The sequence below is a fragment of the Pipistrellus kuhlii genome, unplaced genomic scaffold (assembly GCF_014108245.1).
Source record: "Pipistrellus kuhlii isolate mPipKuh1 unplaced genomic scaffold, mPipKuh1.p scaffold_m20_p_75, whole genome shotgun sequence".
NCBI classification, from domain to species: Eukaryota; Metazoa; Chordata; class Mammalia; order Chiroptera; family Vespertilionidae; genus Pipistrellus; species Pipistrellus kuhlii.
In genome coordinates, this window is record NW_023425579.1 from 120,001 (window position 1) to 147,325 (window position 27,325).

Consider the following 27,325-nt stretch of genomic DNA (forward strand, 5'->3'; position numbering starts at 1 on the left):
TAACTCTCTCCCCCTCTCCCTTCCTCTCTGTAAAAAATCAATAAAATATATTTTTTTAAATGAGGAGAGCCCACCAGGGGGGCGGGCAGCCATCCCCCCTAGGGGCAGCCCTGAGCTGCTGTCTGCTGTCCCCCCAGATGACCTGGATCTGGACGAGACGGAGGACACGAAGTCACACCCCCGCGTGCAGTGCAGCCCGGCTCCAGGTGAGGGCGGCCCCAGGGGCGGTGGGGAGAGGGGGGGACTCAGGGTCAGCAGGCTGGGTCAGCCTCTTGGGGTGATTCCTGGGGAAGAAGCTGGGGATGGAGGGGGGATATAGGGGAGTCAGAGAAACCTTTACAAATCAGCCAGTTAGAGGTCCCACTTGTCCATCCCTCTGAGGCTCGGGGCCCTTCCACACCTGCCCTCAGCGCTCCGAGACTGCTGTGCGCCCTCTGGTGGCCGCCTGGGCAGGCGCGCCCACACGGAGGAGGAAGCAGGACAGAAATTTTTTTTTTAAATATATATTTTTTTATTGATTTTTTTACAGAGAGGAAGGGAGAGGGATAGAGAGAAACACTGACGACAGAGAAACACCGATCAGCTGCCTCCTGCACACCTTCTGCTGGGGATGTGCCCACAACCAAGGTCCACGCCCTTGACTAGAATCGAACCTGGGACCCTCCAGTCCGCAGGCCGACGCTCTATCCACTGAGCCACACCCAGGTTTCAGCACGATTCTTTTTCTAAATAATTAAAAAAAAATTTTTTTTTTAAATTTCTGATAGGAAGACAGAGGGACAGAGAGAGAGAGACGTGAATGAGAGAGAACCATGGATTGGCTGCCTCCTGCATGCCCCCCCCCCCCTCCCTGGGGATGGATCCCCCAACCCGGGCCTGTGCCCTGATGGGGAGTTGAACCCGGGACCTCCTGGTTCATAGGCCAACACCAACCACTGCACCACACTGGCCCGGCTTTATTATGAGCTTCTATTCTGTGTGTAACCACCAGCAGCCCCCCTAGGGGTTTCCTGAGGCCAGGCCAGCCTCCCTGGCCCCGTCCCCAGCCTCCCTGATGCCCCCTCTCTCCACAGGCCCCTTCAAGCCCTGCAAGCACCTCTTTGAGAGCTGGGGCGTGCGCCTGGCCGTGTGGGCCATCGTCCTGCTGTCCCTGCTCAGCAACGGGCTGGTGCTGCTCCGCGTCTTCGCGGGCGGCCTGGGGCCCCTGCCCCCGGCCAAGTTCACGGTCGGGGCCCTGGCTGGTGCCAACGCCTTGACCGGCGTCGCCTGGGGCCTCCTGGCCTGCGTGGACGCCCTGACCTTCGGCCGGTTCGCCGCCTACGGGGCCCGCTGGGAGTCGGGGCCGGGCTGCCGGGCCACGGGCTTCCTGGCCGTGCTGGGGTCCGAGGCCGCGGTGCTGCTGCTGGCGCTGGCCGCAGTGCAGAGCGGCGTCTCGGGGGCGGTGGGGTCCGGGGTCCGGGCCCACAGGAAGGCACCCGCCCCGGGCGGCAGTGGTGGTGGCGGTGGCGTGCGGGCGGGGGCGCTGGGCTGCCTGGCGCTGGCGGGGCTGGCCGCCGCCCTGCCCCTGGCCTCCGTGGGTGAGTACGGGGCCTCCCCGCTCTGCCTGCCCTACGCGCCCCCGCCCGAGGGCCGGCCGGCCGCCCTGGCCTTCGCCGTGGCCCTCGTGCTGCTCAACTCGCTGTGCTTCCTGGCGGCCACGGGCGCCCACATCCGGCTGTACTGGGGCGGACGGGGGGCCGGGGCCCTGGGCCGGCACGTGGCCCGGCTCGTCCTGGCCGACGGGCTGCTGCACTGCCCCGTGGCCTTCCTCGGCGTGGCCTCCGGCCTCGGCCTGGCCCCCGTGGCCCCCGAGGCCGTCAAGTCCGTGCTGCTGCTGGTGCTGCCGCTGCCCGCCTGCCTCAACCCCCTGCTCTACCTGCTCCTCGCCCCGCGCTCCCGCCGGGACCTGGGCCGCCTCTGGCCCTGCGCGGGCGCCGCCGCCCCGGCTGCCCTGGCCTCCGCCGCCGCCCGCCCGCTGGAGAAGGCCTCCTGCGACTCCACGCAGGCCCTGGTGGCCTTCTCCGACGTGGATCCCGTTCCGGAAGCTTCCGAGGCCGGGCGGCTGCTTCCAGGGCCGGAGACCCACCACGGCTTCCTCCTCGCAGGCACCCTGGTCTCCTGCCCGAGGCCAGAGAGCCCCGGGCGGGAGGGCGGCCGCTCGGGGGAGCCAGAGGGAACCCGCTTTGGGAACCAGCAGCCCCCCGTGGACGGAGAGCGGCCGCTGAGGGCCGAGGGGGCCGCGCCGGGCGGCGGGGGCGGCCAGGCCTCGGCCTCGGCCTCGGCCTTTGCCTCCCACGTATAAACGGCCCCGCCCGCCTCGTCTCCGCCTCCCCTCCCCTCCCCTTCCCTCCGTGAAGGACGGCTGTTTGTAAAATAAATTCAGCCGGCACGCAGCATCGTGGTCCGGGGAGGGTGGCCCAGGCCGTGGATCCGTGGTCTCCCGTGGCCGTCACCACGTGCACGGCGTGGCTGGTTTCCTTCGGGCCGCGTCCCCGGTCACATCGGAGGCTGCGGAGCCGAGATCTGGAAGTCGGGGTGCTGAGCAGGGCCCCGGTCTGGGCCCCGATGGAGGAAGGAAGGTCTAACAAGGGACCACGGAGGCGGCTGGGCATTCCCATGTGTGGACCCAACCCGTGCTCCGTGCCTCTCGGACCTGGGCGTGTGCCGTGCTGACACGGGTGGGCAGACGGGACGCGGGGCGTCCTTCCTCAGAGGGTCCCGGTCCGGCCGTGTGGGTCAGGGCGGGCTCTGCCGGCGTCTCACCGGTCGCCACGTGGTCTGGCCCCGGGCTGCGCTGGCCCGATTGGTGTTCGTGGCGAACCAGACGGCGTCTCAGAGGGCTCAGCACCCGTGTCTGCCCGGGCCTCGTCTCCGCCCCACCCGGGCCCCCACGGGACCAGGGGCCGTGAGGGCCGTGACCCGCGGCGCCCGTATCCGGTGCTGACCGGAAGACGGTGGATGAATGGAGCCTGCAGCCCCGGGACCTCCTTCATGGGAAGAATGAAAGGTCGACCGGATGTACCGGTTAATAACGCGGATACCGGTTAGTACGGAGGATTGGCCCCTTTACTGGTTCATAATGCGGACTTTTGTCATCGAAGGAAACACCACGATTTCAAGAGAAACATCAAACGTGCTTTGTTGAAAGTAACGTCCATCGCGAGCTACCCATTCCCCCCATCTTCCAGGTCATTGGTGGGTAGCGACCGTCCCAATAGAACTTTTTAAAAACATATATATATTCTGATTTTTTTTTTTTTTTTTTTTTTTACAGAGAGGAAGAGAGAGGGAGAGAGAGTTAGAAACATCAATGAGAATCATCCATCAGCTGCCTCTTGCACACCCCCTACTGGGGATGTGCCGGCAACCAAGGTCCATGCCCCCGACTGGAGTGGAGCCTGGGACCTTTCAGTCCGCAGACCGATGCTCTATCCACTGAGCCGGACCTGTTTTGGCTAACTTTTCCTGTTTTGAGGCAGACCATGCAGAGACCCCATTTTTCACTCCTTCGTACGTGTTGAGGGGCTGCTCAGAACGTGCGTGTGCCGTCAACCGGAACAAGGGGTCGTCTGGAGGAGTAATACAGCACACATGTCAGATCACATCCATAGCAACATACGTGTGACTCCATCTATTGAAAAAAAAATCTGCATTATTCACCGGTGCACCTGCCTAGTGAAGATCGGAGGAGGCGGGGCTGAGGAGCCTGAGTGACACGTGCCCGGGGTCCCCTCCTCCCCTCCCTCCCGGCTCACCTCTAACTACCTCTGCTCCGGGGCGGCCACGTCTCCGCCCAGCACCCCCATCGCTCACTCCTGGTCCCAGCCCCGCCCCCGCGGCCGTGGGAAGTGTGGGAATGGTCGCGATGTAAATACTCGGGCTCTTCTGTACAATAAAGCCAGTGAATCCCGTGGGAGTGCCTGCTTGTCCGTGTCCGGGCACCTGGGTGTGCGTGCCCAGGTGGCAGCCGTGACCTGAAGCCCCGGCTGGCCCCCCCACCTGCAGCCCCTTGAGGCCCACACCCGCCAGGTGCGGGTCTCCCCGAGGAGGAGGAGGAGGAGGAGAAGGAGGAGGAGGAGGAGGAGCACTGGGGCCTGAGCCGGAGATGAGAGGGTTGGAGCTGAGGCCTGGGACCCCACCGCTCCCCGCTGGCGACCCAGGTCCTGGGGTGCAGTTGGGGTGAGGGACCCTGCCATGCAGAGAGCCACCGTTCTGAGTAAGTCGGCCTTTTCACGTTTCCTAGCTCCTGTTATTCACAACGGCTGCTGAGCGGACGGCACAAGAGCTGGGCCCCTCCCCCCGCTGCCCCCACCAGCCCCGGCATCTCAGGTTCCAGCCACCTCGTCGGTCGGCCTTGCCGCCCTGGTCCTCCCACGCCCAGGCCGTGGTGTGTTGTGAAAGAGCCACACCCAGGGGCCAGAGAGCATCCTGTGGCTCAGGAGCCGCCGTTTACCGACCGTGGGGCTGGGGGGCGGGCGGGGGTGGCATGCAGTCTCCCAGGACATCACCTGGGAAACACCCAGAGTTGGCAAAACACAGGGCAACGCACCCGGCCACCACGCTTCCTCCGGCCGTTTGCCCCCAGACACACGTCCCCGCTGAACACGCTCGAGGTGAAAACCATTATTTATTTCTCAGGTTTAAAAGGTTTACGGATACACAGGCACACTCGGAGGGTCTGTGCAGGGAGGAATATAAATACAATAGATATACAAGGTCTGCTTGAGGAGATGCAGAGAACACGGGAGGCGGGCGGGCGGGCGGGCCGGGCCGGGCGGGGCCCTAGATGCCTTCGTCGCAGAACCTCTTTCCCGGGCCTCCGGGCGGCCCCGCCTTCCTCTTCTGCGCTGTGCCCGGTGCTCCAGCATCGCCGGCCGCGGGCGGGCCCCCGGGCACCTCCTCGTCCTCCTGAGGAGGGAAACGCGAGGTCACCCCGGAGCCCTGGGATGTCACCCCAGTGCCTCTGGGCTGCCTCCTGCATGCTATCCCCTCCCCGCTTCTTCCTCAACCTCCCCATGTTTTCATTCTTTTCTTTCTTTCTTTTAAATCCTCAGCCGAGGGTATTTTTCCGTTGGTTTTTAGAGAGAGTGGAAGGGAGCGGGAGAGACACAGAGAGGGAAAAGCATCGATGTGAGAGAAACTCATCAATGGGCTGCCTCCTGCACGGGCCCCTGACCAGCGCTGGGATCAAGTCTGTAACCCAGGTCCATGCCCTTGACGGGGACCGAACTCGGGACCCTTCAGTCCACGGGCCGACGCTCTATCCACTGAGCCACACCGGCTAGGGCCGTGTGACTTAAATCTTTTAATTTTTTTTATTGATGTCAGAGGGGAAGGAAGAGGGAGAGAGAGATAGAAACATCAATGATGAGAATCACTGATCGGCTGCCTCCTGCACACCCCCTACTGGGGATCGAACCCACAACCCAGGCATGTGCTCCTGACCAAAATTGAACCTGGACCCTTCAATCTGCAGGCTGACACTCTATCCACTGAGCCACGCTGGCAGAGCCAAACCTTTACTTCTTCCCACGGGGAACACTGCTGCTTGGAACCTGGGGAAGGTTTCCTGCTCCCAAGAACGGCCCCACAGAAAAGTTCGCTTCCCTCCCTCCTGCACCCTCTCCCCTTGGGTTAAAACAAAGTCTTATGGAAAAGAATCTGAGTCCCCCCCGCGGCTGCCTGCCCTCTAGGGGCGTCAGTGGGAGACAGCTGCTAAGAGAAACCTCTTCCTGAGTCATCAGTCAGAGGCTGCGACAGGAGAAGCTGCCCACGGTTCTGGAGCTCGGTCAAGTGCAAACGTGGTGAGGGCACATCCTCACGGGCCGAACGCAGACCCCCCGAGGGACTGACCGCGGCCGAGCACCAGGGCCGCCCACACACACCTGCTTCTGTCTCGCGTGCTGCTCTGTCCACCGCCTGGCGTTGCTGAGGAAGGCCGGCTTGTTGTACTTGAACTCCGAGGACTGGGACAGAACCAGAGGAAGGGGTGAGCGGAGGGAGAAGGGGCCCGCCGCCTCGCTGACGGGGCCCGGGGCCCGGGGGCCCGAGGGGAGACGAGGGGACGACAGCGAGGACACTTACGATGTCGGCCATGAGCGGGTCGTCCGGGTTGGGCTCGGCCATGAGCAGCTGGATGGAAGCCAGCACCGTGGCGATGCTGAGGGACGGCCGCCAGGCGCCCTGCGCACACAGAGGCGGCAGCCTCGTGACCCGGAGCGGGGGAGACGGGGCGCCCGCCCTCCCCCTCCACTCACCTTGGGCGGCAACTTGAGGATATCCAGGCAGATCCTCCCGGCGGAGTCGATGTTTGGGTGATAGATGGGCGTCAGAAACCGGACCTGAGGAGGCTCAAATGGGTACCTTGGAGAGTGGCGGACAACAACAGACCGTTTATTAAGATGCTGCCTCTCAGCACATCGCACACAGCTTCCTGGGGACCCCTGGGGAAGACAGTCTTAGAGAGGCAAGCCTGATCGCCCCCCTCCCATCTACATTTTTATGACGGAAACTTACAAACGACAGAAAGGAGAAATGACAGCATCTAGTCACGCGTGTACCCACTACCTGGATCAGCACGAGTCACCCTCTAAATTAGGGGTGTCGAACTCAATCAGAGAAGGGGCCAAAATCTAAAATCCAGCCTAAATCTCGGGCCGAATGGTTTACTGAACAGTCATAAACTGTCATTGTGATGGAAACGCAGTGGAGTGCAGTGATGACAGCGCGGTGCGGGCCACATTGCAAGGCCTGGCGGGACGGATTTGGCCCGAGGGCCTTGTGTTTGACACATGTGCTGTAAATCCTTCACACACGGTCACAGTGAGGTGAGGGTTAAAATCCAGGCCCTCTACCCCTCCTCCTGCAGCTCCCCCATCTTTCCCCTTCCCTCCCCCCCCCCCCATGTGGCTCTGTCTCCCAGTCCCTGGGCTTCACCTGTACGTAGGTTTAGGATCTGACCCACACACTAACCTCTCAGGAACGCTCACTTCCAGCGTGAACACGCCTTTTTCATAGGGCGTGTTGGCCCCTCCTATTATTTCTTCAAAGGAAAAGGAGAAAACCGTTCAGAGGCGGTCGGGTGATCTGAATCACCACCCCACGTGGGCCCGGGAAGCCTGTGGCCGTGGCGAGGAGCCGGGTGGAGGACATTCACCTCTCCGCACACAATGCACCACGTACCCCAAAAGCGTCACCCTAAGGAGGCCCAGAAGGTCAAAGGGCGGAAGCCCCGGCCCAGTGGCTCCGTTGGTTGGAGCATCGCCCTGTACGGCAAAAGGTTGTGGGTTCCATTCCCGCTCAGGGCACATTCTCAGGTTGCTGGCCCAGGGCACAAAGGAGGCAACTGATCATTGCTTCTCTCTCTCTTTTTAAATTTTAAATTTTATTTTAAATATTTTTAAATTGATTTTTTTTTTTTTTTTTTATTTTTATCGAGAGGAGAGAGAGGGATTGAGAGATAGGAAACATCGGTGGGAGAGAAACACCGATCAGCTGCCTCCTGCACACCTCCCACTGGGGATGTGCCTGCAACCAATGTACGTGCCCCTGACCAGAATAGAACCTGGGACCTCTCAGTCCTCAGGCCGATGCTCTATCCACTGAGCCACATTGGTTTCGGCCATTGCATCTCTCTCTTTCCCTTCCTCTCTCTCAAAATCAATAAACATATCCTCGGGTAAGGGTTAATTAATAATAATAATAATAATAATAATAATAATAAAAGTGGAAAAGGCTGAGCACAGATCCCATATGACCTGCAGGCTGGCCTTGTGCGGCCTGAAGATTCTAATCGTTTCTGTCACTCTCTGGCCTCACAGGTATTTGAGATGTTGCTGATCTTTGGTCTAAACACTGCTTCCCAGCGGATGCCCGGACCTTGGCTACAAACCAGCAAAAGGCATAATAAAGGGCAAAGGAGGAAATGTGCAGCCAGCCTTGGGTAAACGTAAACAAGGTAGGGCAGGAAGACGGTGGGCACGCTGACATGGAAGACTGTGCCACACGTGATCGGAAGGGAAAATGTTCACATCTCAGCGCGGCCCGCAACAGAGACACCTACGCGCTCGCAGGTCACCCATCTGGTCCGTGTCCTGCCAGCAGGTGATGCCAGGAGGCGGCTCGGTGGCCAACAGGCTCAGCTCCCTCTTCAGCCGGGACGCCCTCTGCATGGTCCCCTCGGTCCGGGAGCCCTGCTCCGTCCACTCCGCCGCGTGAAGAGCTGGCGAGGAGAAAAGCTGCGGCGACATCGACACCGCTGCCCATCAGCACCGAGCACAGGTGCATGTGACACCTGGAAGCGCTGCCCAGGCAGGGATGCGGGAGGGAGCCACGCCCCCGCCTCTCCGCCACGCCCACCGCCCCTCACCACGCTCACAGCCCAACACGCCCACCTATCCACTAGCCACGCCCACCGCCCATCACCACGCTCACAGCCCTCAGACACGCCCACCGCCCCTCTACCACGCCCTCCGCTTCTCGGCCACGCCCACTGCCCCTCACCAAGCTCACAGCCCAATCAGCCACGCCCACCGCCCCTCTACCACGCCCTCCGCTTCTCGGCCACGCCCACTGCCTCATCCGCCACGCCCACCGCCCCGGCCGCCTCCCCGCCTGGTTAACTGGCCCGAACCAGCGCCTCAGTCCGCCCGCCCGCCCAACCTTCCCTCAGACCCACCGCCCCGACCCCGAAGGCCCCTCCCTGGAGAGAACCCCTCCGTCACGCAAGAGCACCCGCCCCCAGAGCCACCCGGACCCCCGCCGCGACCCGACACCTGCCCCCCCAGCTTCGCGCCAGGCCCACCTACCACGCACCCGCCAGCCGGTCCGCCGCCACCGCGCATGCGCCAGCCGAAGGTGGGCGTCGCCCTGCCTCCCGCCTCCCGCCCGGCGCGGGTCGCGATTGGTCCGCAGATGGGAGGGGGAAGCCGAGCACGGGCGCCCATTGGCCCGCGCGCTGGGGCCGCGGGTTCAACTGGGAGCGCGCGAGGCCGCGGGTTCAGAGGGGGCGCGGGCTGCTGGGAGGTCGTGTCGTGCGGGAGGGCGCTCGGGCTCCGCTCCGGCTCCGGCTCCCGGGCGGGTGAGGCTCCCGGGCGGGTGACCGGGCCGGCCGTGTGGTCCGAGTGGAGACAGAGCCGGGAGGCAGGCCTCGGAGGGGCAGGGAGGGGACCGGGCAGACCCGATGGGCGGCGGGGCGGCCCGGGACTTCCCGGGACACGGAGGGCGCGTGGACGTTCAGGATGCGGACGGAGCCCAGAGGTGGTTCCGCCGGAGAGAACTCGGAACCGGATGGGAGGAAATCGGGACGGGACTCCGAACTGACTTCCAGCTCCAATGCATAGGGTCCTGACCCGGGAGCACCGGTGGACAGCGAAGCCGCCCGGGCGAAGGCTTACCCCTGGCGAACCCCAGAGGAGAGTGGATGGGGAACCCCGCCCCCCTCCGCACCCCTCATCCCCCTGCTCTGGGCTCCCCGTCGGCGGGGGAACAGGGGTGCAGGGGCGGGTGAGAGGGTGGCTTCTGCACTTAGTCCTCCTGGGGGTCCCCAGAGGATATGTGCTCTCGCCTCGATCCCCCCACCACTGCCGCCCGGGGACCCTCACCCTGGGCGTCGGAATGAACCGGCTCATGTGGCTTGTGAATGACAAACCCGGGGAGCCTGGTCCCGTCTGCCTTCCTTCCTTCGGGCCAGGTGGAGGCGTTCTGCACGGAGGAGGGTCCACCATCCTGGCCTTGGCTGCTTAGGTTCCAGCAGGTATGCTCTGCTCGCCCCCACCTGTGTCCGCTCTGGCTTTCTTCCGGCCCCCCCCCCCCCAGCTGTCATTGGGTCCCAGTGACAGCTCTGTCTTCCAAACCCAAGTGGGTTTCTTTCTGGGAATTCATTTGAATTTAAAGCTGATGCCCTTCCCACTACCTGGATGTATCCTTCCCAGGATCTTTCCATGGCCAAGGAGTTTGTGTATAACATGCAATACCGTATGTGTGTGCATGCCCCTCCCCCTCCTCGTGCACATTGGCACCGTGATTAATACATGTTAACGGATTCTATGTTATGATAATAAAATTTCTAGATTCAGAACCAGGTACTTTTGTCTAGTTTCCCCCAATAGAAAATAGGAATAATTACTTCCTCTTTTCCACTTCAAAGGGCTGATGTGATTGATCATTAGGGTGCCACGATTCGTTGGTGGGTCAAAACAAGAATAAACTATATGTAAAAAATAAAAAATTAAAAAAAATAAGTTTAAAAAATTATAAGAAAAAAACACACACACACAAAAAAAACAAGAATAAACTACGACTCCCAACATGCCCAATGAGCCTGCCTCGGGTCCGGGAGTCACTTGCAGCTTTGGGGCAAAGGTGACCCCACTGGGTCCCTCCACGAAGTTAGGGAGCCTTGGTTTCTCGCCCCTTTACTGACGCATCCAGGGATTTGTAGTTCCCTTGTGGCCGCAGGGCGTCCTTGGGGGCCGGCCCCGGACTACAAGTCCCATGGTGCCCCGCGGGCGCGGCGCACCTGCGTGCTGAAGCCGAGGGCGCGCGCGGGCGGCGCCAGGGGCGGCGGAGTAAAGATGGCGGCGCGCGGGTCCCCGCCTCCCGCTCCCGGCTGACGCGCTCCGGGGGAGGCGGCGGCTGCCACCCGAGCCGCGGCGATCCCGTGCGGCAGTGCGGCCGCGGCCGCCGGCCCGAGCGATGGCCGAGCTGGAGCACCTGGGCGGGAAGCGGGCCGAGTCGGCGCGCGCGCGGCGGGCGGAGCAGCTGCGGCGCTGGCGGGGCTCCGAGACGGAGCAGGAGCCCGCGGAGCGGCAGCCGCGCGCCCGCCGCGGGGCCCCCCGCGTCCGCTTCGAGGACGGCGCGGTGTTCCTGGCCGCCTGCTCCAGCGGGGACACGGACGAGGTGAAGAGGCTGCTGGCCCGGGGCGCCGACATCAACACGGCCAACGTGGACGGCCTGACCGCGCTGCACCAGGTACCGCGCGGGGCGGCGGGGCTGCGGGTCCCGGGCAGCGGCCGACCGTCCGTTTGTCCGACCGACCGGGCGGCCGACCCTCGAGCCCAGCCTCCGCCCGCCGACCCAGGCCTCCGCCCGGAGGAGCAGGTTCCCGCCGGGACAGGGTTTGGATTTCCCTCCACCTCCTCGGTTGTCATGGTTACTGGAGACTGGGACCGGACAGGGCTCGCGGCGATTCTCCGCTGGCCGGTCGGGCGCCCGCACGCCCCGGCCACCCTGGGCCGGCGGTGCCGCCTGTCAGGTCCCTGGCGGAGAACCCGGCCTCTGCCTGGAGCTGCGGGATCCGGATCTCCATATCGGCCCGGCCGCCCTGGCTCGGTGGTGGTGGTGGTGGTGGTGGTGGGGGTGGTGGTTGGGCGTCGACCTATGAACCCGGGGAGGTCAGGGGGCACATGCCCGCCTTTGGGGGCTCAGTCCCCAAAGTGTGGGGCGTGCAGGAGGCAGCTGATCCATGATTCTCTCTCTCATCGTGGATGTTTTTATCCCTCTCTCCTTCCCCCGTGTTCCTTCCTCTCTGAAATCAATAAAAACGTATGTGGACAATTTTTTTTTTTTTTAAGAGCCCTATATTGGGTTGGGGAAGCGGGTTTTCCGAACTGTCCCCTCTTCTCATTTAGCTGATTTGTGACGGTTCAAAACGAGCTTGTCTCCTCCCAGCAGCACCAGCTCCCCGTGGCCTGGGCCGCCTGTGGGGAGCCGGCCTCCTCCGGAACCCTTTAGGTTGGTGTGATACTACGGAATGGCCTTTCTCCCTTTTTCTCTCTCTCTTTTTTTAATAAGCCCTCTCTAGGCATCACATACCCTTATATAGCCACGGCGCAGGGGCCGTGGAGAAGGTGACACTTGTGTGGTTGATAATGGCCCCTTTCCTGCTGTCATCTTATGCAACACGATTCCGTCTCCAGGACTGTCATCGCTAAGTCCCGCCCCCAGGTGGGACTTCATAGTTATTTTGGGGCGCTGAGCCCTGGGCACCCACTCTTAATCTCTCTTCTTCTTCTTCGGTCGGTGCACGGTGAACGTGTTGGCGTGAGGATTGACTTCTGAATGATTCAGTCTCGTGTCACCCACTCCCCTCCGGGTTCAGCCAACAGCTTGGAATCACTCCTCGCCATGCTTGCCGCCCGCCCTTCTCTTCATCCCGTTTGTAGCCTTTTCTTCCCTGCTCATAACAGCGCCCCCCTGAGGTAGCAACCAGCACCGTCCAGGCCCTGGTTGTTTGAAATCACTTCTTGTCTTACCTCCTGCAAATCTCAGCGGCCTTCCTCGGAAGTAGGTGTGGCAGGTGGTGTTATTATTCCCCTCCCTTCCCCCTTTTTAAAAAAATATATTTTATTGATTTTTTACAAAGGAAGGGAAAGAGATAGAGAGCAAGAAACGTCGATGAGAGAGAAACATGGAACAGCTGCCTCTTGCAAACCCCCCCCACCTCTACTGGGGATGTGCCGGCAACCAAGGTACATGCTTTGACCGGAATTGAACCCGGGACCCTTGAGTCCGCAGACCAACACTCTATCTATTGAGCCAAACCGGTTTCGGCTGTTATTCCCCTTTTACAGATGAGGGATCTGAAACTTGGGAAACTGTTACTTGGATTAGAAAGGAGAGAATCAGGTATAGACTTTTTCAGATTTAAATGCCAACGCTTTCTATCCTGACAGCTGTGGTTTTAAAGCGACAATAACAGCAAAAACAACGGCAAGTGTCATACAGCTGGCCCTCCGAATCCTTGGTCCCGAGGGCGGACTAAGGGACTTGAGCGTTTGCTATACAAGGGGGGCCTGAACCCATCCCCCGTAGACCCTGAGGGCGACGGTAGGCCTTCCTCCCGCCTTGCAGGGCTAGCATTGGTGTGAGCAGCATTGACGTGAGCAGGTGCAGCCAACGTGAGACAAATTCAGCTAAAGACGAAGCTTCTGGAAGATTGTAGCTCAGACCTGCCTCTGCTGAGAAGCCATCTCTCTGTCTGAATCAAGAAAGGGGCCTTTATTGGCCCGCAGACTCTGACCGGTCAGTTCCTGCAGTAACAGGGCATGTGCCCGCGGCCAGAACAAGCTCAGGGGTCCACACGATTTTCTCCGGGTGTGAGACGAGCCGCCAGCAGCTGGACAGCCGGCTCATCCCTGATTGCCCTCCTGTGAAGTGGACAGCGGCTCAGGGACCGAGTTACTTGGTTAGATACCCGTCTGCTAGACAAGCATGATGCGGATGACCAGGGTAACTGCGGCCTTTCTCTCTCTCCCTTCCGCCGTGGCCTCTTGGCCAGCTGTGGATGATCACCGTGGTGTGTCGGGAGAAACCCCAGGTGGTATTGGGGGACGGCTCTTCTCCTGCACCCACAGGTGCCTCGGGTTGCGGTGCCGTGATGCGACTTTTGACTTGGAGACCTTGCTTTCTTGGCAGCCTTTGCTTAGGCCACGAGGCGCCGGAGTCCAAGATAACAGGCTCCGGGGGCCTGTTAATAAAGCTTGAAATAGACGGGAGGAGGGTCCAGAGGGTAGACCTGCTCTGAGGAAAGCCTCCACGCCGGTGCAGACCAACGAAGCTGTGAACACATTGAGCTTTGGGGTGTGTGTGCCCTTCGGGTCCCGGAGTCTTAGCACCAATCCGATGCTAAAACCCTTAAAAGCAGTTGTTTGTTCACAGAGGAATTCCCACGTCACCTATGCGTATACGTGGTAGGGCACAAAGTGTGGGTAGGCCGATACTTCTTAAGACTTCTTTTCTTTTTATTCATTTATTTTGCAAGGTTGATTCCTGTCACCTGTCTTGGCATCCTTGGCATTATGAGCTTGGGTGCTTAAGGTCTAGATAGAGGCTCTTAAGACTGCAATCTGCCAAATTACGGGGCCGGGATGAGAGGCAAGTGCTGGGGTTTGTTAGAGGGAATGCTGGCTTATTCCCTCAGACCATGCTCTGTGGGCACCGAGGTCCCTGTCCGTCCACAGACCCTGTGTCCAGGCCCGTCGGACAGACTCCGTTTGGAGGGGCACCTCGGGACCAGAGGCCTCTCTCTCCTTGACGCGGACGTTGGGGTTGGTTTTGCAATGGGCTCAGAGTCCAAGTTTGGATCTCAGGGTCACCCCGACTGGAATTCAACTGCTAGGAGCCTCTGTCATTCTAGAGCCGCCTGGGTCCTCGGGGAGATTAAAATTATCCCTGTCTCTGGAAGGGGCAGAGAAAGGGGCAGATGAGGGAAGGAGAAAACAATCTCTGTTCCGAGCAGCACGGAGGGAGACAGGACGACTGAGATCATGTGTTCCGCTCGGTGCAACGCAGCACGCCTGAGTGCCAGCCCGTGTGGGAACCTGAAACCCACATTCCGGCCTACTCTCTATTCCCGTCCGTTCCGTCTCCCCGTCACAGTGCCGGCGCTGGGTGGGTTCTGCTCAGGGACAGGACCCCAGGCCGGAGCGGGCAGAGAGCTGCCTCTGGGGGCGGATGAGAACGTCACCCGGGTTTTCAGTAGTTTGCCTCTTCGGGTTGGCGCGGGTGCTGCGTCAGAACGTGCTGGGCATTGGTAACCTCTGAAAGAATAGTGTTAGCAGAAACCTGTTTTTGAGGACTTTTTGCGGAGATTACATATGAAGGGTTTTCCGACTAAGCATCGTTTGTTAGTCTTTCTGTTTGCTCTTGGAAGAGGAAAGAGTAGATCTGCCATCAGTATGCTCATAACTGTAACTCAGGGCCCAGAATACAAGAGAGGGCAGGGCGCCTGAGAGGTTGTTCCTGGCTCCCTCGGTGGCTTCGCTATCTGTGAGTGGAGGGTGTCTGAGCTGTTATCAGGTGGTTTGGACAGACCTGTGAGTGAGCCTGCGTTTCAGACGGTCTGTGAGCTTACTTAGAACTTTGGGTTGTTGTACCCATACAATTGTATGGGACACATCTTCATGCACTGGCCGGTGTTGTCTGTGGCTGACACAACCTCTGTGGCTGCTTTCACTCGACGGTGAGTCTTTCCAAGAGGCTGTACCAACCTTCGCTCTAAAGCACTGCCCCAGGCTGTCTCAGTCTATCCTGTTAGATAAAGTAACGTGGAGCGCACGTGCTAATACAGTACTTGGGTTTACGTGTATTTATCTTTTTACAAATCAGTTTCATACCTGCTAGAGTCTCAGGTGTCCTCGGGTCACCCCCGAGGAGAGGAAGGTCAGTGTGCTTGCTGCCTCCCCGCTGGGGGACGGGCTGTGGAAAGATTGGATGTGCTGACGTGCGTCCCTCTCTCCTGTACAGTATCTTGTAACGTCCCTGCTCTGGCTGAGGTGTGCCCTCTACCCCTGTCCTACATGGACCGCTGCTCAGCGTGGGCCCCAGGCCACGGCATCAGGGAGACAGTTGAGACGGATGGGAGAGCAGGTGACACACTCTCCTGCACCGCTCTGCTCCGGTGTCCCCGCGCTCAGCACCCACGTCGCCCTCGGCGGACGGGCCTTCTCATTCCCAAGGCCACGGCCCAGGATCCGTGACCTGCCCCCCAGGCCTCGCAGGGGCCGGGGACAGCTGCGGGGCAGGCTGTGCACGGACCCCGGGCTCCCTCAGGATGTCTAACTTGGGAAGGGCGCAGGCAGCACAGCCACTCGCTGCTCAGTGGTGGTTCCTGGGTGGGAGTCACTGAGGCCCGAGAGGAATGAGCTCCGAAGGGGACGGACGAGACGGTGCCGTCCCTGTGGGCAGAGCCTGTCCTGGTCCAGCAGGGTCCGAAGCTCTTACCCCTCTCGGGCATTCTGATGAGCCCCCGTCCCTCCCACTCGGGCCTCCCGCCCTCACCTCTGCCATGGCCCCGCGCCAGCGCCTGGCCTCTGGACCTCACCCCAGCCCGGTGCCACTTCCTGAGCGGTGTCCCTGTCACGGCTCCCGCCAGCAGCCCGGCTCATGTTCCCTGCAGCTGTCATTCCGAGACGCAGTCCCGATGCGAAGCCTCAGGATAAGGGGACACGGGCCTTCACTGCGGCCACCCCGTCGCCTCATCCTTCCATTCCGGGGCCACGGGAAACCGTGGTCAAGTGTCATGCGTGTCCCACCATGTCTGAGCTGGACCGCCCTCTCCATGGGACAGCGGTTTGCCCCGAGGGCCAGTTTGGCAGCAGGGTGGACCTTGGGGGCTGCGGCTCAGACGGGGAACCAGGCTGCACGGAAGGCTCCGTCCAGGCTCACGCCGGTCAGCAAAGGGCAGCCAGAGCGCTCGCTGTCGGGGCTGGTGCTCTGCAGTTAGTCTGTCCCAGTGGCCAGCTCCGAGCAGCCAATTGGGACATTCCTCCTGGGAGGTCATTGGTGAGCTGGGCTAATGTCAGTGCCCCCTATGGATGCTGAAGCGAAATTATTTTTAGGAAGAGAGTATCAGGAACCAGAAATGTCCCATGAGCCAGGTGGCAGCCTGCGCCTGGCCTCAGCGCGCGCTGGGTGCCTCCGAGTTGGCAGTGGTGAGCCCTGGGTCCGTGTCCCCACAGGAGCCAGTTAGCTCCCCGGCCTCTCTCTCCGCCTGTAAAAGGAGAAGTCCTAACGCTACTGCTGCAGCCACCACACTCGCCCTGCTTCTCACAGCTTCGTTGTAGCACAGTTTTAGCCAGAAGCCTCTTCTGATGGCGTCATTCTGTCACTTAGGTACCTCGCTCACAGTGCAGACTGCGTAAGGGGTCGCCGCTGCCAGGGCCCTCTCAGTGTGACAGGTGCTGGTCACTCAGCTGTGGGCCCTCTTGGACCCAAGGGAAATGCATGCTGGGGCTTTACCACGTTACCAGGCTGAGTTCGTTATTCCTCAGAATGATGTGAGGACAGAGGAACTGTGAAACCGTTGGAAGAACTGTGGGCCGTCCGGAGGGAGGGTAGGCCTGCGAGGTCGTGCCTCCCGGCGGCCCCTGAGGAGGGAGGGGATAATTAAATCTGACCGCTTGTTAGTTGGCAAAGAAGCGTGAACCCTGCTGCGGGTTTCATTTCTGCAGGAGCAAGGCGAGGTGACTTCTCCCAGTGCCAGGGGCTCAGTGTCCGTGGCTCCTGCTAACCCACGTGGTGGCTTACAACCACAGCCATGTGCTGGCTGGAGCCCTGGAGCCTGCGTCTGACATCGAGCTCCTGACAGGCTCTCCTCTGGAGCCAGGGAGGCGGTGTTCTCCGCCTCTTCCGCCCTGGGGCCTGTCGGCCTCTGTGGGCACATTACCGCCGCCTCTTCTGCTGTGTCCACCCCTCCAACCCCGCCTGCCTCTTAGAAGACACTCGTCATTGGATGTAGGGCCCACTTAGATAATCCAGGATGTGGCCATCTCAGGATGCTTCTTATATCTGCAAAGACCCCTTTCCACCTCGGTCCCCGCACAGGCTCGGGGGTTGGGACATGGACCTGTTTGGGCCTCATCCCGCGCACTCTGGCAGAGAAGGTTGATGCATGGGCGTGTCCAGGGCAGCTGTGTGCAGGTGGGGGGCAGCCGTGTGCAGCACCCCCTGGCCGGCCGCCTCCGTGTGCTGAGATCTGGGTGGGTCTGCCTGCAGCCTGCAGGGAAGTCTGGGCGATCCTGGATGACTGAGGATCAGCTGAAAATGCAGAAAATGTGCCTCCTGTGCCTTTAAAACCCATCTCTGATTCATCAAACGTTGGTGCCCAGTGCTGTTCTCGGTGCTGAACTGCCAGGGAATATATACCCAGCGTGACTGGGAAACTGAGCCTTCCGGGGTTTGGTGTGTGGCTGCTAATGAAATAAACCATGGTCTTTACTGTTATCTCTAAGCATTAGGATTTTCAGCATAAAGTTAAATTGTGTAATTTTGGGGGTTATACAAATTTTAAATTGCTGAAGTTATGTATGCTGTTATTTCTGAGTTACATAAGGGTTAGGAGGATATAGGACAGAGGAGTGGAAGGTGTGGAATGGAGGTTCATTCCGAGCATCATCGCCACCCAGCATGGTATCCCCCAGCCCTGCATCACCCAGCACTGTATCTCACGCACACACACACACACGCACATGCACGCACACGCACGCACACGCACGCATGCAGTGTGTCGCCTGCCTGGCGCCCGGAGCGGGGCTCTGTGGCGAAGGGAGTCGCAACGGATCGGAGCCCCAGCAGCAAGGTCAGCGCCGAGAGCCGGGGAGCGGAGGCGGTGACAGTGCGGCTATTTTGGGAGCTGAGGAGCGCGGTGTCAGGGGCCTGCTCCGCAGTCCCAGGGTGAACTCTGGCCCCGGCAGCCGGCACCACGGTGCTTTGGCATGGAGTACGTCGGCACAGTGGCAGCCATGGCGCTCTGCCTCCGTGTTTGCTGAACTCCAGTGTTCTCCTTGGAGATGGCTGGTCATTGCCAAGGAAATGTGGCCTGCCCGCTGAGCAAGCCTCGCCCTGCTACCTGACAGTGTCTGGACATTAATGAGTTCCACAGCCATGCAGCTGTGCTTCCTTTCTTACCGCAGAACAGGTTGTTCCTTCGGTAACGGTCTGTGTCTTCACCGCAGCAGGACGTGGACATGAGCACAGCAGAGGGAATGGGTTAATTAACGTACAGAATAATGTCCTGTTGATGCCCGGAGGGGCATCAGGCCCTCGAGTAGCTGCCTCTGCTGTCGGGGAGCGGAGAGACCCGTCCACCTGGTGGTCAGTGCAGCTCTGCGGGGGCAGGTGCGGGGCCATGGCCCTGCACACGGTGTTCCGGGCGAGGCTGGGTGTCCCCCATGCCGTGCCTTGGGGGGTTGGCACACTGCTTGGGGTTTTCAGGGCTGTCCCGCTCTCCTCCGTGGCTTCATCCAGCTCCTTCTGAAGGCAGCAGGAGAAGAGAACGGTGCCGCCAGCGCCTCTGGAAGCCCCTTTTCCAGATCCTTCTCTGTCCTTGAAGGTGACGGCGGCGTGGCCAAGGGCCTAACGGGAGCCAGCGCCGGCCGCGTGAACGGTGCTTCCCTTTGCAGGCCTGCATCGACGAGAACTTCGACATGGTGAAGTTCCTGGTGGAGAACAGAGCCGACGTGAACCAGCAGGACAACGAGGGCTGGACGCCCCTGCACGCCGCGGCGTCCTGCGGCTACCTGAACATCGCCGAGTGAGTGCTCCCCGCGGAGCTGGCGCTTCGCCGCCGGTCATACAGGCCTGTCAGCGGCGAGCGAGGAGGGCAGGGGGCTGTTTCTCCAGGAAATGTGTGGAGCTAATGGGTACTTCTGAGCCTCCCGGTAACTATGAGGATTCTCGGGGGTAAACTAAATATTACTTCAGAGGTGGATGCTTACTCTCATTCAGGTTTACGTGTGAAACTAAAGAGGTTTTCATTTTTTATTCTAAAAAGTGATTTGGGCCCCGCCTGGTGTGGCTCAAGGGTTAGAGCCTATGGACCGAAGGGTCTGGGGTTCAATTCCTGGTCTAGGGCACGTGCCTCAGTTGTAGGTTCAACCCCTGTCCCTGGGGCATGAGGCAGCCAACTGAAGTCTCTCTCTCTCTCTCTGGTCGATGTTTCTCACAGCCCAGAGGGAGGGGAAGTGTAGGCAGAGGGCGGGACTAAGGGAGCAGGGAGGGCCTTCCGATGGTGAGGGCAGCGGAAGCCTTAGGAGCCAGTGCCTTGCATATGACAGTCACGTTTCCTGACGTGCTGGAGGGTGATATCTATAACATAGATGGTGTTCTTCCCCTTTAAATGCTCGTGAGCGGTGTAGAGCTCTGAGCATCATGGGGATTCTCCCTAGCCCAAGAGCACCTGATCTTGTGAAAGATGAACTAGGCCTGAAGTCACGTGACAGGAGCCCTAACCTCGGCCCCTCGCTGCCTCTGGGACCCTAAGGGAATCGATCGGCGCGTGCGAGCCCAGTTTCTTACACAGACCTCGCTCCGCATCGAGTCTCGCCATGAGGGTAAAAGCACGAGTGACAGATGGCGTTAACGCTGGGCTCGTCTGCACAGGTACTTCCTCAGCCACGGCGCCAGCGTGAGCATCGTCAACAACGAAGGGGAGGTGCCCTCTGACCTGGCGGAGGAGGCGGCCATGAAGGACCTTCTTCTGGAGCAAGTGAAGAAGCAAGGTAACCAGGCTGACACGGCACCCAGGGAGCCACATGGGCCCGGAGTTCGTCCAGTGACCGCGTCCACCCTCAGCTCAGCGCGGGCGTCGGAAGTTGGCCAGGATGCACTGGCTTTGTGGACGTGGCACGTGGTGCCTTTCCCTCTTCCTGTTACACGGCCGCCACGGGGTCTGCGCTCCTTCCCTGGCGGAGCACACGCCTTTCCCGGTGTGACCCCAGGAGCGGCCAGCGCTGGCCCTCCACATGCGTGTGTCATGCCGGCCCTGAGAGAACATGGGGGACCGGGTCCCGGGGCCGTGGCGTGAGCTCTCACTGCCTCCTGTGTAGCTGTGTCCGTGCACTGAGGAGGCGATGCTGAGTCTCCGCCCGGATTGGCTCTCGGAGCCTGGTGGCGGCTCTGAGGTGCCCTGTGGCCTTTCGGTGTCTGTTCCCTCGTCTGTTCCAGGGGGAGGTGTCTGTTATTTTTACCCCAGAGGATGCTGGGGAACGGAAATGCTGTCCATGCAGAGGACTCTGACAGGGATGTTCTGCACAGACCCTAACAGACACAGCAGCCCCTCTGGTCTTGGTGTGCGTGGGCTGAAGACCGCTTGGGTGTGTCCCTCACGGGCCCGCCACCACACCGCGTTCCTGACGCTGGCCCCCTGACAAAGCTGCTGCTGCCTCACGCTTGCCGTTGCTCTGTAGACGGAGGTGGCTTGCGGGCGCCGCCTGTGGCTACCCGTTGCCTGTGGGGTGCTGAGGACGTGTTTGAGCCTAAGGGGGAGTGGCCGTGGTAACGCCGGCGTCCGTGTGGCTCCCACAGGGGTGGACCTGGAGCAGGCGCGGAAGGAGGAGGAGCAGCAGATGCTGCAGGACGCGCGGCAGTGGCTCAACAGCGGGAAGATCAAGGACACCCGGCAGGCTCGCTCGGGGGCCACCGCCCTGCATGTGGCAGCCGCCAAGGGCTATTCCGAGGTGCTCAGGTACGTCAGCCGCGGCGGCCACGGGCGGGAGGTGGGGACGAGAGAGACAGGCCTGGGCCGTGGAGGGTGAGCGTTCCAAGGTGGGGGTTTCTCTGTGTGGCCCCCTGACCTGCAGTCATTACGTCTGCTGATGTTCACCGTGGACACCCAGCCCCACCGTCCCCTTGCTTCTCTTGGCCTGTGAGACCAGAGCCTGGCCGAGAGCGGCCTTCTGGGCCGCTCCTCTGTCACAGGTCCCGCGGGACAGATCTGAGGCTGTTTGGCCTGCTGGACACAGTTTCCCCGGTCTGTGATACAATCCGGAGTGTGCGTGCCCAGCTGCAGCCGGTGGCCGTCCGTCTGGACGGAAGTGGGGTGCACAGGTCGTGTGGTTTCTCTCAGACTGCTGATTCAGGCTGGCTACGACCTGGACGTGCAGGACCACGACGGCTGGACACCCCTCCACGCCGCCGCGCACTGGGGCGTGAAGGAGGCCTGCTCCATCCTGGCCGAGGCCCTCTGCAACATGGACGTCAGGAATAAGCTGGTGAGTTGGCCGGGAGACTGCGCCGGGGTCTGGCCAGGGGCGTGGAGGCGCGTCTCCATGGCCATTATCAGCCCGGGGGTTTGCTGAGCCTGAAGCTCCAGCGGCCGCCTTCTGCTTCCACTGAAACAAGCAAGCAGGAGTTTGGTTGAAGTAATGCTGCTCGCTTTCCTAAGTCTGCAGAACGTTAGGAATTTCCTGGCCGTCCAGAGGCACGGCCCTTAGAGAGTGGGTGCCTGCTGCCTCCCCGTCTCAGATCTGGTCTGTTCTCTGGTGGGGTTTGGTCCTTGCTGTGCTGGGTGTTGCCTGGAGGGGTTGTGGCGTTAGGGCCAGGCCAGGCCTCCTGAGGCTTTAGAGAGCCCCCCTGGAGCTTGTCATGCAATCAGACCGCCCAGGAGCAGTCCAGGGAGAGGCAGGCAGTGTCCGGATGAGGTGGGCTCTCCTCGCTCTGTTTACAGAGTGTAAGCTCTCCCCAGGGCTTGCTGTTTCTCTGTGATAACGCAGGCCTGGTCGTAACGTAGAGCCGTGCGTGAGGGAAGCCGCTGGTGCTGGACGCAGAAGCGGGTGGCTGCTGGAGATGGCTCTGGTGGAGTCTCGGGATCACGCCTGTGTTTCCTCCTGGTCACGGTACCCTCTCTCTGCCAGGGCCAGACGCCGTTCGATGTGGCCGACGAGGGCCTCGTGGAGCACCTGGAGATGCTCCAGAAGCAGCAGAGCGTGGTGAGTCCCCAGGGTGCTGAGAGGGCCCGGGGGTGCTGAGAGGGCCGGGGGATGCTGACAGGGTCCGGGGGTGCTGAGAGGGCCGGGGGATGCTGACAGGGTCCGGGGGTGCTGAGAGGGCCGGGGGATGCTGACAGGGTCCGGGGGTGCTGAGAGGGCCAGGGGATGCTGACAGTCTGGGGATGCTGAGAGGGTCGGACAGACTAGTGGTTAGCCTTGTGTTCTGGAGAACAAATGTGGTTTATTCAGTTCCCTCCTTCCCTTTGGGGTGTTGGTCTGGTCTTCAGGATGATAGGGCTGTTTCCAGTTCTCATCTCGGCTGGTTTTACCAAAAATCAGCCTCTTGGCTTTTCTCTCTTTGCAGCTTCGAAGTGAAAAGGAGACGCGGAATAAGCTCATTGAGTCGGACCTGAACAGCAGATTGCAGGGTGGACTCCTTAAGAAGTAAGCTGTTGGGAGCCCGTGGGAGGGAGACACTAGTGTGAGGGTTTGCACAATAAGGAAACTTTTTGATTGTGCCCAGTGACTTTTGTACATGGGGAACGTTTGAGGGCAGGGAGGGCTGTTGATCCGTGGGGAGACGCTGAGGGTGGGGGGAATGAGTCCACATTGGACAGCATCTCTTGGTCGCCAGCTCAGGGGTCCAGGTCCCAGCCGCCACTCCGATGGGAGGTTCTGTGAACTCAGGGACCACCCCCCAGAGCCAGCAGGCCGCCCGGCGTCCTAAGCACTGAGCAGCTTGTTAAATGGTTTCTGTTTACCTGCCCAGCAGGTCCCAGGCCCATGGCCTCTTTTCTCTGTGTGAACGGCTAGAGCTATCGATAAGTCACCCTCCACCGCCAACCAGTAAACTTTTGAGTGTCCAACAGGCCAGGACGCGGGGCGCGAGCAGAGGAGGGTCCGAATGCCTTCCTGCTGCTGTGACCCAGCTCCTCCTCGCTCTCCCAATCCCTGTGAGTGTGCTCACATATGATACTCAGACTGTCTCTGATTTAGCAAAGAGAAGATGCTCTATGGGGAGGAGGAAAACAAGGAGTCCAGCAGCTCCAGCTCGGAGGAGGAGGGCGAAGATGAAGCGTCCGAGTCCGAGACTGAGAAGGAGGCAGGTAATGCAGATGCTCCTGCCCGGGCCCTGTGTCCCAGTGCGAGCGTGCCCGTCCATCCGCCGGAGAGCCGGAGCCTCAGACAGGTTGGGGAGGGGGCCGAGGTGTCCCTCTGCTAGTGAGAACGCTGTGGTGAAGGCAGTGAGCTGAGGTAGAGTGGCCATCCTGTCGTCACGGGACCAGGTGCCCAAAGAAGTCCTGTGTGAGGGGCCCCCTCTCCGACACTGGCTCTCAGGGGTTCACCTGCTTGGCGCCTCCTGTGACCATCCCGTGGGGAGACCCGTGGATGAAGGGGAGCTGGGCAAAGGCAGCAGCTACTAGAGATTTCACCAGTTTGAGGCCAAGCATGCATAGCTCTAGTCCAGGTAACAGGTAAACGTGTTCTGTAGCAGGGAAGCACGTGCATGAAGATGAGATTGTCACACGTGCACTTGTGCTTCGTGTCTTAAGCCACAGATCGGAAGCCAGAGGCCGTTGTCAACCATTCCAGCTCGGAAAGCAAGGGCCACATCCTGGAGCAGACACCAGCCCCCACTCAGAACACCTCCTCTGTCTCCTCAGCCAGGAGGGTGAGTATCGGGGTTAATTTGGATATTATGTTTCCCCTGGCTGCAGTAACATACACGGAGAAAGGCTTAAGAGTACATTGTTGCAAAGACAATAAAGATACACGGCTGCTCTAACAAAATAGGCAGATTGGGCGCCTTTAAACAGTGGTGATTTATCTCTCAGTTCTGGAGGCAGGAAGCCCAAGGTCAGGGTGCCAGCAGATTCGCTTCCTGGTGAGGATGCCGTTCTGGCTCAAAAACGCCCCCTTATCTCGGGTGTCCGAGCTCCGGAGATAGGAGCGAGTCTGGTTTGTCAGAGCAGCCCCATCGGGGCAGGGTGCTGAGAGCCTGAGGCTCTTTCTGGCTCAGGGACCAAGGCAGCCTCAGGGAGTGTGGTGTCAGGAGGCGAGGGCAGGGCCCCGGCCCAGAGCCTGTGGGCCTCCTGGACTCCAGGTGCAGAGGCAAGCCCTTTCTTCCCGTTCCTTCCCCAGCTCGCCAGCCTTTTTAACAAGCTGGAGGAGCCCAAAGACGAGTCTCCTTCCTCATGGCGCCTGGGACTGAGGAAGACGGGCAGCCACAACACGCTGAGTGCCGTGGCCGACACCCGGGAGGCTGCGAGAGACCGGGGCTCCGCCCTCTCCCGCTCGGCGTCCAGCCCTCGCATCTCCGCTCTGCTGGACAACAGAGACAAGGTACGCCCGCCCGGGCAGCCGGCTCCCGTGGCAGCGGCTCAGGCTCCCACGGAGGAACGGCTCAGCGTCCGCTTCCTCCGTGTGGTCGGCCGGCTCCGCAGGCCGCTCGTGGGCAACGGCCACGAGCACGCTCCCTCTCACGGGTGGTCCAGCCCCTGGCCCGGCCCTCGGAGCCCGGCCCTCCGCTCGGGCTGGTGTCGGACGGACAGTCCTTTTGTCTCAGCTGCTGCGCGTGGTGCGAGCAGCTCTCCCCTGTCCCATCGTCCCGGCTTCCCCAGCAGACCCTCCCCTGACGTGGGTTTTACACGGAGGGGCCTTGGATAAGCCTGTGAGAGCTAACCCTGGAACACGCCCGGCTGCACTGGGCCCGCGCTGGGAGGGGTTGGGGTGCCGCGAGGGCCAGTTCATCCCGAGGGTCATCCCTGCAGCCGTGCTGCGTCGGCCTGCGTGTCACCGTCTTGCTTTGCAGGAGAGGGAGAGCAGAAGCTACCTCAGCTCCCTGGCGGCCCGGCGGCTCAGCAGCACGAGCGACGCCGAGGAGAAGGAGAACAGGTAACGCGAGGCTGGGCCCCCCGCCAGGCTCCTCGGGCGGCTCCGCAGGCGCCTTCCCAGGCGCCCTCCCTCGCCCGGCCGCCCAGGGCAGCACAGCAGGATCGCTGTCCCAGCGTGGGTCAGCTCCAGTGCCGAGCAGGAAGTCTCCGTCCTCCTCAGTGACAGGGAGGCGCCTCTGAGTCTCAGGGGACCCTGTCCTGGAACCTCTCGGCGTGGTCTTCCCGGGCATCCCAGCACGTGTCAGAGACGCAGACTCGGCCCCCACACCCACCCGCTGACCTGGAAGCTCCATCCCAACAGGAGTCCTTCCTGTGCCTGAAGCCCCGGGCGACCGGCTGCGGAGCCTGGGGGGGCCCCGGAGACTTGGCTCCGGTATTGCAGAAAGGCCAGAGGTATCGTGGGTCAGCACCGAGCCACAGCCCTCTGGCACGGCTCCCTGGCGATGCCAGTGTGGCACAGCCGGCCCTGCTCTTTCCTCTCTCCCTGCGACCTCTCCCTCCTCTGTCCCCTCCTCGGCCTCCTGCTGGGACGGGCTGGCAGAGTCCTCGTGAGGAGAGGGCGAGGGGCCTCGGCCAGGGCTTGGCCGAGGGGGTGGGGTTTGAAGTTGTGAAGGGGCAGCAGGCGTGGCTCTTGCCCTCTGCACGGAGCACAGCACAGACGAGGGGCGACCCTGCTGCTCCCGCCCACAGCCGCGACAGGCCCTTCCTCACGAGCGGGTCCCGGGCAGGAGCCGGCGGTGGGCGCCACTCGCTCTGGCTTCTTCCTGCGCAGAGAATCGGCTGTGAACCTGGTGCGGAGCGGCTCGTACACGCGGCAGCTGCGGAGGGACGAAGCCAAGGGCAGCGAGACGCCGCCGACCACGGCCCCTTCCACCTACGTGTCCACCTACCTGAAGAGGTACCAGGCCCGGGGGGGAGGCGAGGGCGCCGGCCACGGGCGTGTGGGCCGTAACCGCACGTCTTAGGCCAACACCACACACACGAGTGCGGACACGAGTTGCTGCAGGTGTTGTGGGAGTAACGTTTGACTAATTTGAAATTAAAACTAGTTAATTGTCTTGGCTGAATTAAAGTAAGCCAATTCTAAAATAAGTAAATAAATAAATAAAATAAAGTAAGCCAATTCCGAAGTCTCACACGGACAGGCCTGAACTCACACTCTGCCCTCGGAAGCGCCGGGGGCTCTGAGCGGGCCCGGCCGGCTGGGCCGTGTAAAACGGCAGCCACGTGGTCTCCGGTGGTTTTGAGGGAGAAGGGACCCTGCAGGGTGGAGGGTGGGGGACGGGGCAGGTTTGCTTTGCAGCAAAGACGTTTCACGTTGAAGCCTGTGGATGGAGGGACTTGAGTTGTTGTTTTCTTTCTATGACTGAATGGCCCTCAGACCCATCGGGATGTGAGACTCCGGGCTTGGTGCAGAGAAGGTACATGGGCTCCTCCCCTCTCGTCTGTTTCCTTCTCTGCCTGGTTTCTCTGCCCTATGCCGGCAGCAAGCACAGCCCCTTGCCAGGACCCTCAAGCTCTAAGATCTACTCCATTCGTGTTTCACTCGGGACTTGGCTGCTGACTGGGGGGATCTGACGCTCTTGCTTACTCTGAATCTCTCTCTCCCACACACACACACACACACACACCTCGGCTGCCTCTGCGTGCTGCGACCCTCGCCAGCAGGTGGAGTGGGTGATGGATGGGCACCCAGACGCAGGCTTGGACCTGACACTATGTCGGGGTCAGACTTGGCTTGGTTGGGAGTGTCCGCACACTGTGAGACCCCTGCGAGGAGCAGCCGGTGCTGGTCCCGGCGCTGCCACCGCACAGACTCCCCGTTCCAGCGCCCCGAGGCCGCGCCTCTGTCTTCACGGCGGAGGTGTCAGTCTAGCGAGACTCGTCCGCCGTCATCGCTGCTCGCGTGGTCCCAGGGGACTGTTGTGAGAGAACAGTGTGGGTCCCGGGGAGAGGAAGCTGCTGTAGCTGTTGTGAAGCTGCAGTGTGGGGGGCTGGTGCTCACGATCCAGGTCCTCGGCCCAGGCTGAGGGACAGCACGGTCTGACCACGGTCGGAGGGCACTCGGTGGCGGAGGAGAAAGGGCGCCTCGCGGTGGGAGGCAGCTTCCTGCCGTGAGCACGTGCCAGGAGGAGACCCAGGACGTGCTTCTCATTTGGGGTGTCAGAGCCCATTCTGGTTTTA

The 27,325-nt window shown here is 61.2% G+C and overlaps 3 protein-coding genes across 18 annotated transcripts in view; 2 read left to right on the top strand and 1 right to left on the bottom strand.

The window, feature by feature from the left end:
• Positions 1-2,695, top strand: part of LGR6 (leucine rich repeat containing G protein-coupled receptor 6) — a 32,902-nt gene extending 30,207 nt beyond the window's left edge. The window contains exons 17-18 of the mRNA XM_045576151.1: positions 138-206; positions 1,074-2,695. Of these exons, the coding sequence (XP_045432107.1) occupies positions 138-206; positions 1,074-2,341 (1,337 nt within the window). The 3' untranslated portion in view covers positions 2,342-2,695. The remainder of the gene's footprint in view (positions 1-137; positions 207-1,073) is intronic.
• Positions 2,696-4,731: 2,036 nt separating this feature from the next.
• Positions 4,732-26,767, bottom strand: UBE2T (ubiquitin conjugating enzyme E2 T). Of its 3 annotated transcripts, XM_045576174.1 has the most exons (8): positions 26,763-26,767; positions 19,396-19,399; positions 8,102-8,260; positions 7,012-7,081; positions 6,297-6,402; positions 6,124-6,222; positions 5,925-6,005; positions 4,732-4,947 (listed from the first exon to the last, which is right to left on the bottom strand). In XM_045576174.1, the coding sequence occupies exons 3-8, from the start codon at positions 8,208-8,210 to the stop codon at positions 4,822-4,824; spliced, it is 591 nt and encodes a 196-aa protein (XP_045432130.1). In that variant the 5' UTR covers positions 8,211-8,260; positions 19,396-19,399; positions 26,763-26,767; the 3' UTR covers positions 4,732-4,821. The 3 variants fall into 3 exon arrangements, with proteins under 3 accessions (XP_045432130.1, XP_045432129.1, XP_036278930.2); XM_045576173.1 differs by lacking the exons at positions 19,396-19,399; positions 26,763-26,767 and adding an exon at positions 8,854-8,881 and having other exon boundaries at positions 4,736-4,947; positions 8,102-8,276; XM_036423037.2 differs by lacking the exons at positions 19,396-19,399; positions 26,763-26,767 and adding an exon at positions 8,847-8,939 and having other exon boundaries at positions 4,737-4,947; positions 8,102-8,276.
• Positions 10,587-27,325, top strand: part of PPP1R12B (protein phosphatase 1 regulatory subunit 12B) — a 48,172-nt gene continuing 31,433 nt past the window's right edge. For 6 of the 14 annotated variants that reach the window (XM_045576168.1, XM_045576161.1, XM_045576162.1 and 3 more), the window contains exons 1-12: positions 10,589-11,010; positions 18,942-19,072; positions 19,921-20,039; positions 20,845-21,004; positions 21,386-21,530; positions 22,173-22,247; positions 22,612-22,691; positions 23,244-23,353; positions 23,801-23,919; positions 24,390-24,590; positions 25,060-25,142; positions 25,914-26,039. In XM_045576168.1, coding sequence (XP_045432124.1) covers positions 10,735-11,010; positions 18,942-19,072; positions 19,921-20,039; positions 20,845-21,004; positions 21,386-21,530; positions 22,173-22,247; positions 22,612-22,691; positions 23,244-23,353; positions 23,801-23,919; positions 24,390-24,590; positions 25,060-25,142; positions 25,914-26,039 — 1,625 coding nt within the window. In that variant the 5' untranslated portion in view covers positions 10,589-10,734. Of the gene's footprint in view, positions 11,011-12,691; positions 13,063-18,941; positions 19,073-19,920; positions 20,040-20,844; positions 21,005-21,385; positions 21,531-22,172; positions 22,248-22,611; positions 22,692-23,243; positions 23,354-23,800; positions 23,920-24,389; positions 24,591-25,059; positions 25,143-25,913; positions 26,040-26,522; positions 26,563-27,325 lie in introns of those variants that run through there. The other 8 variants (XM_036423024.2, XM_036423023.2, XM_036423022.2 and 5 more) reach the window with 6 other exon arrangements.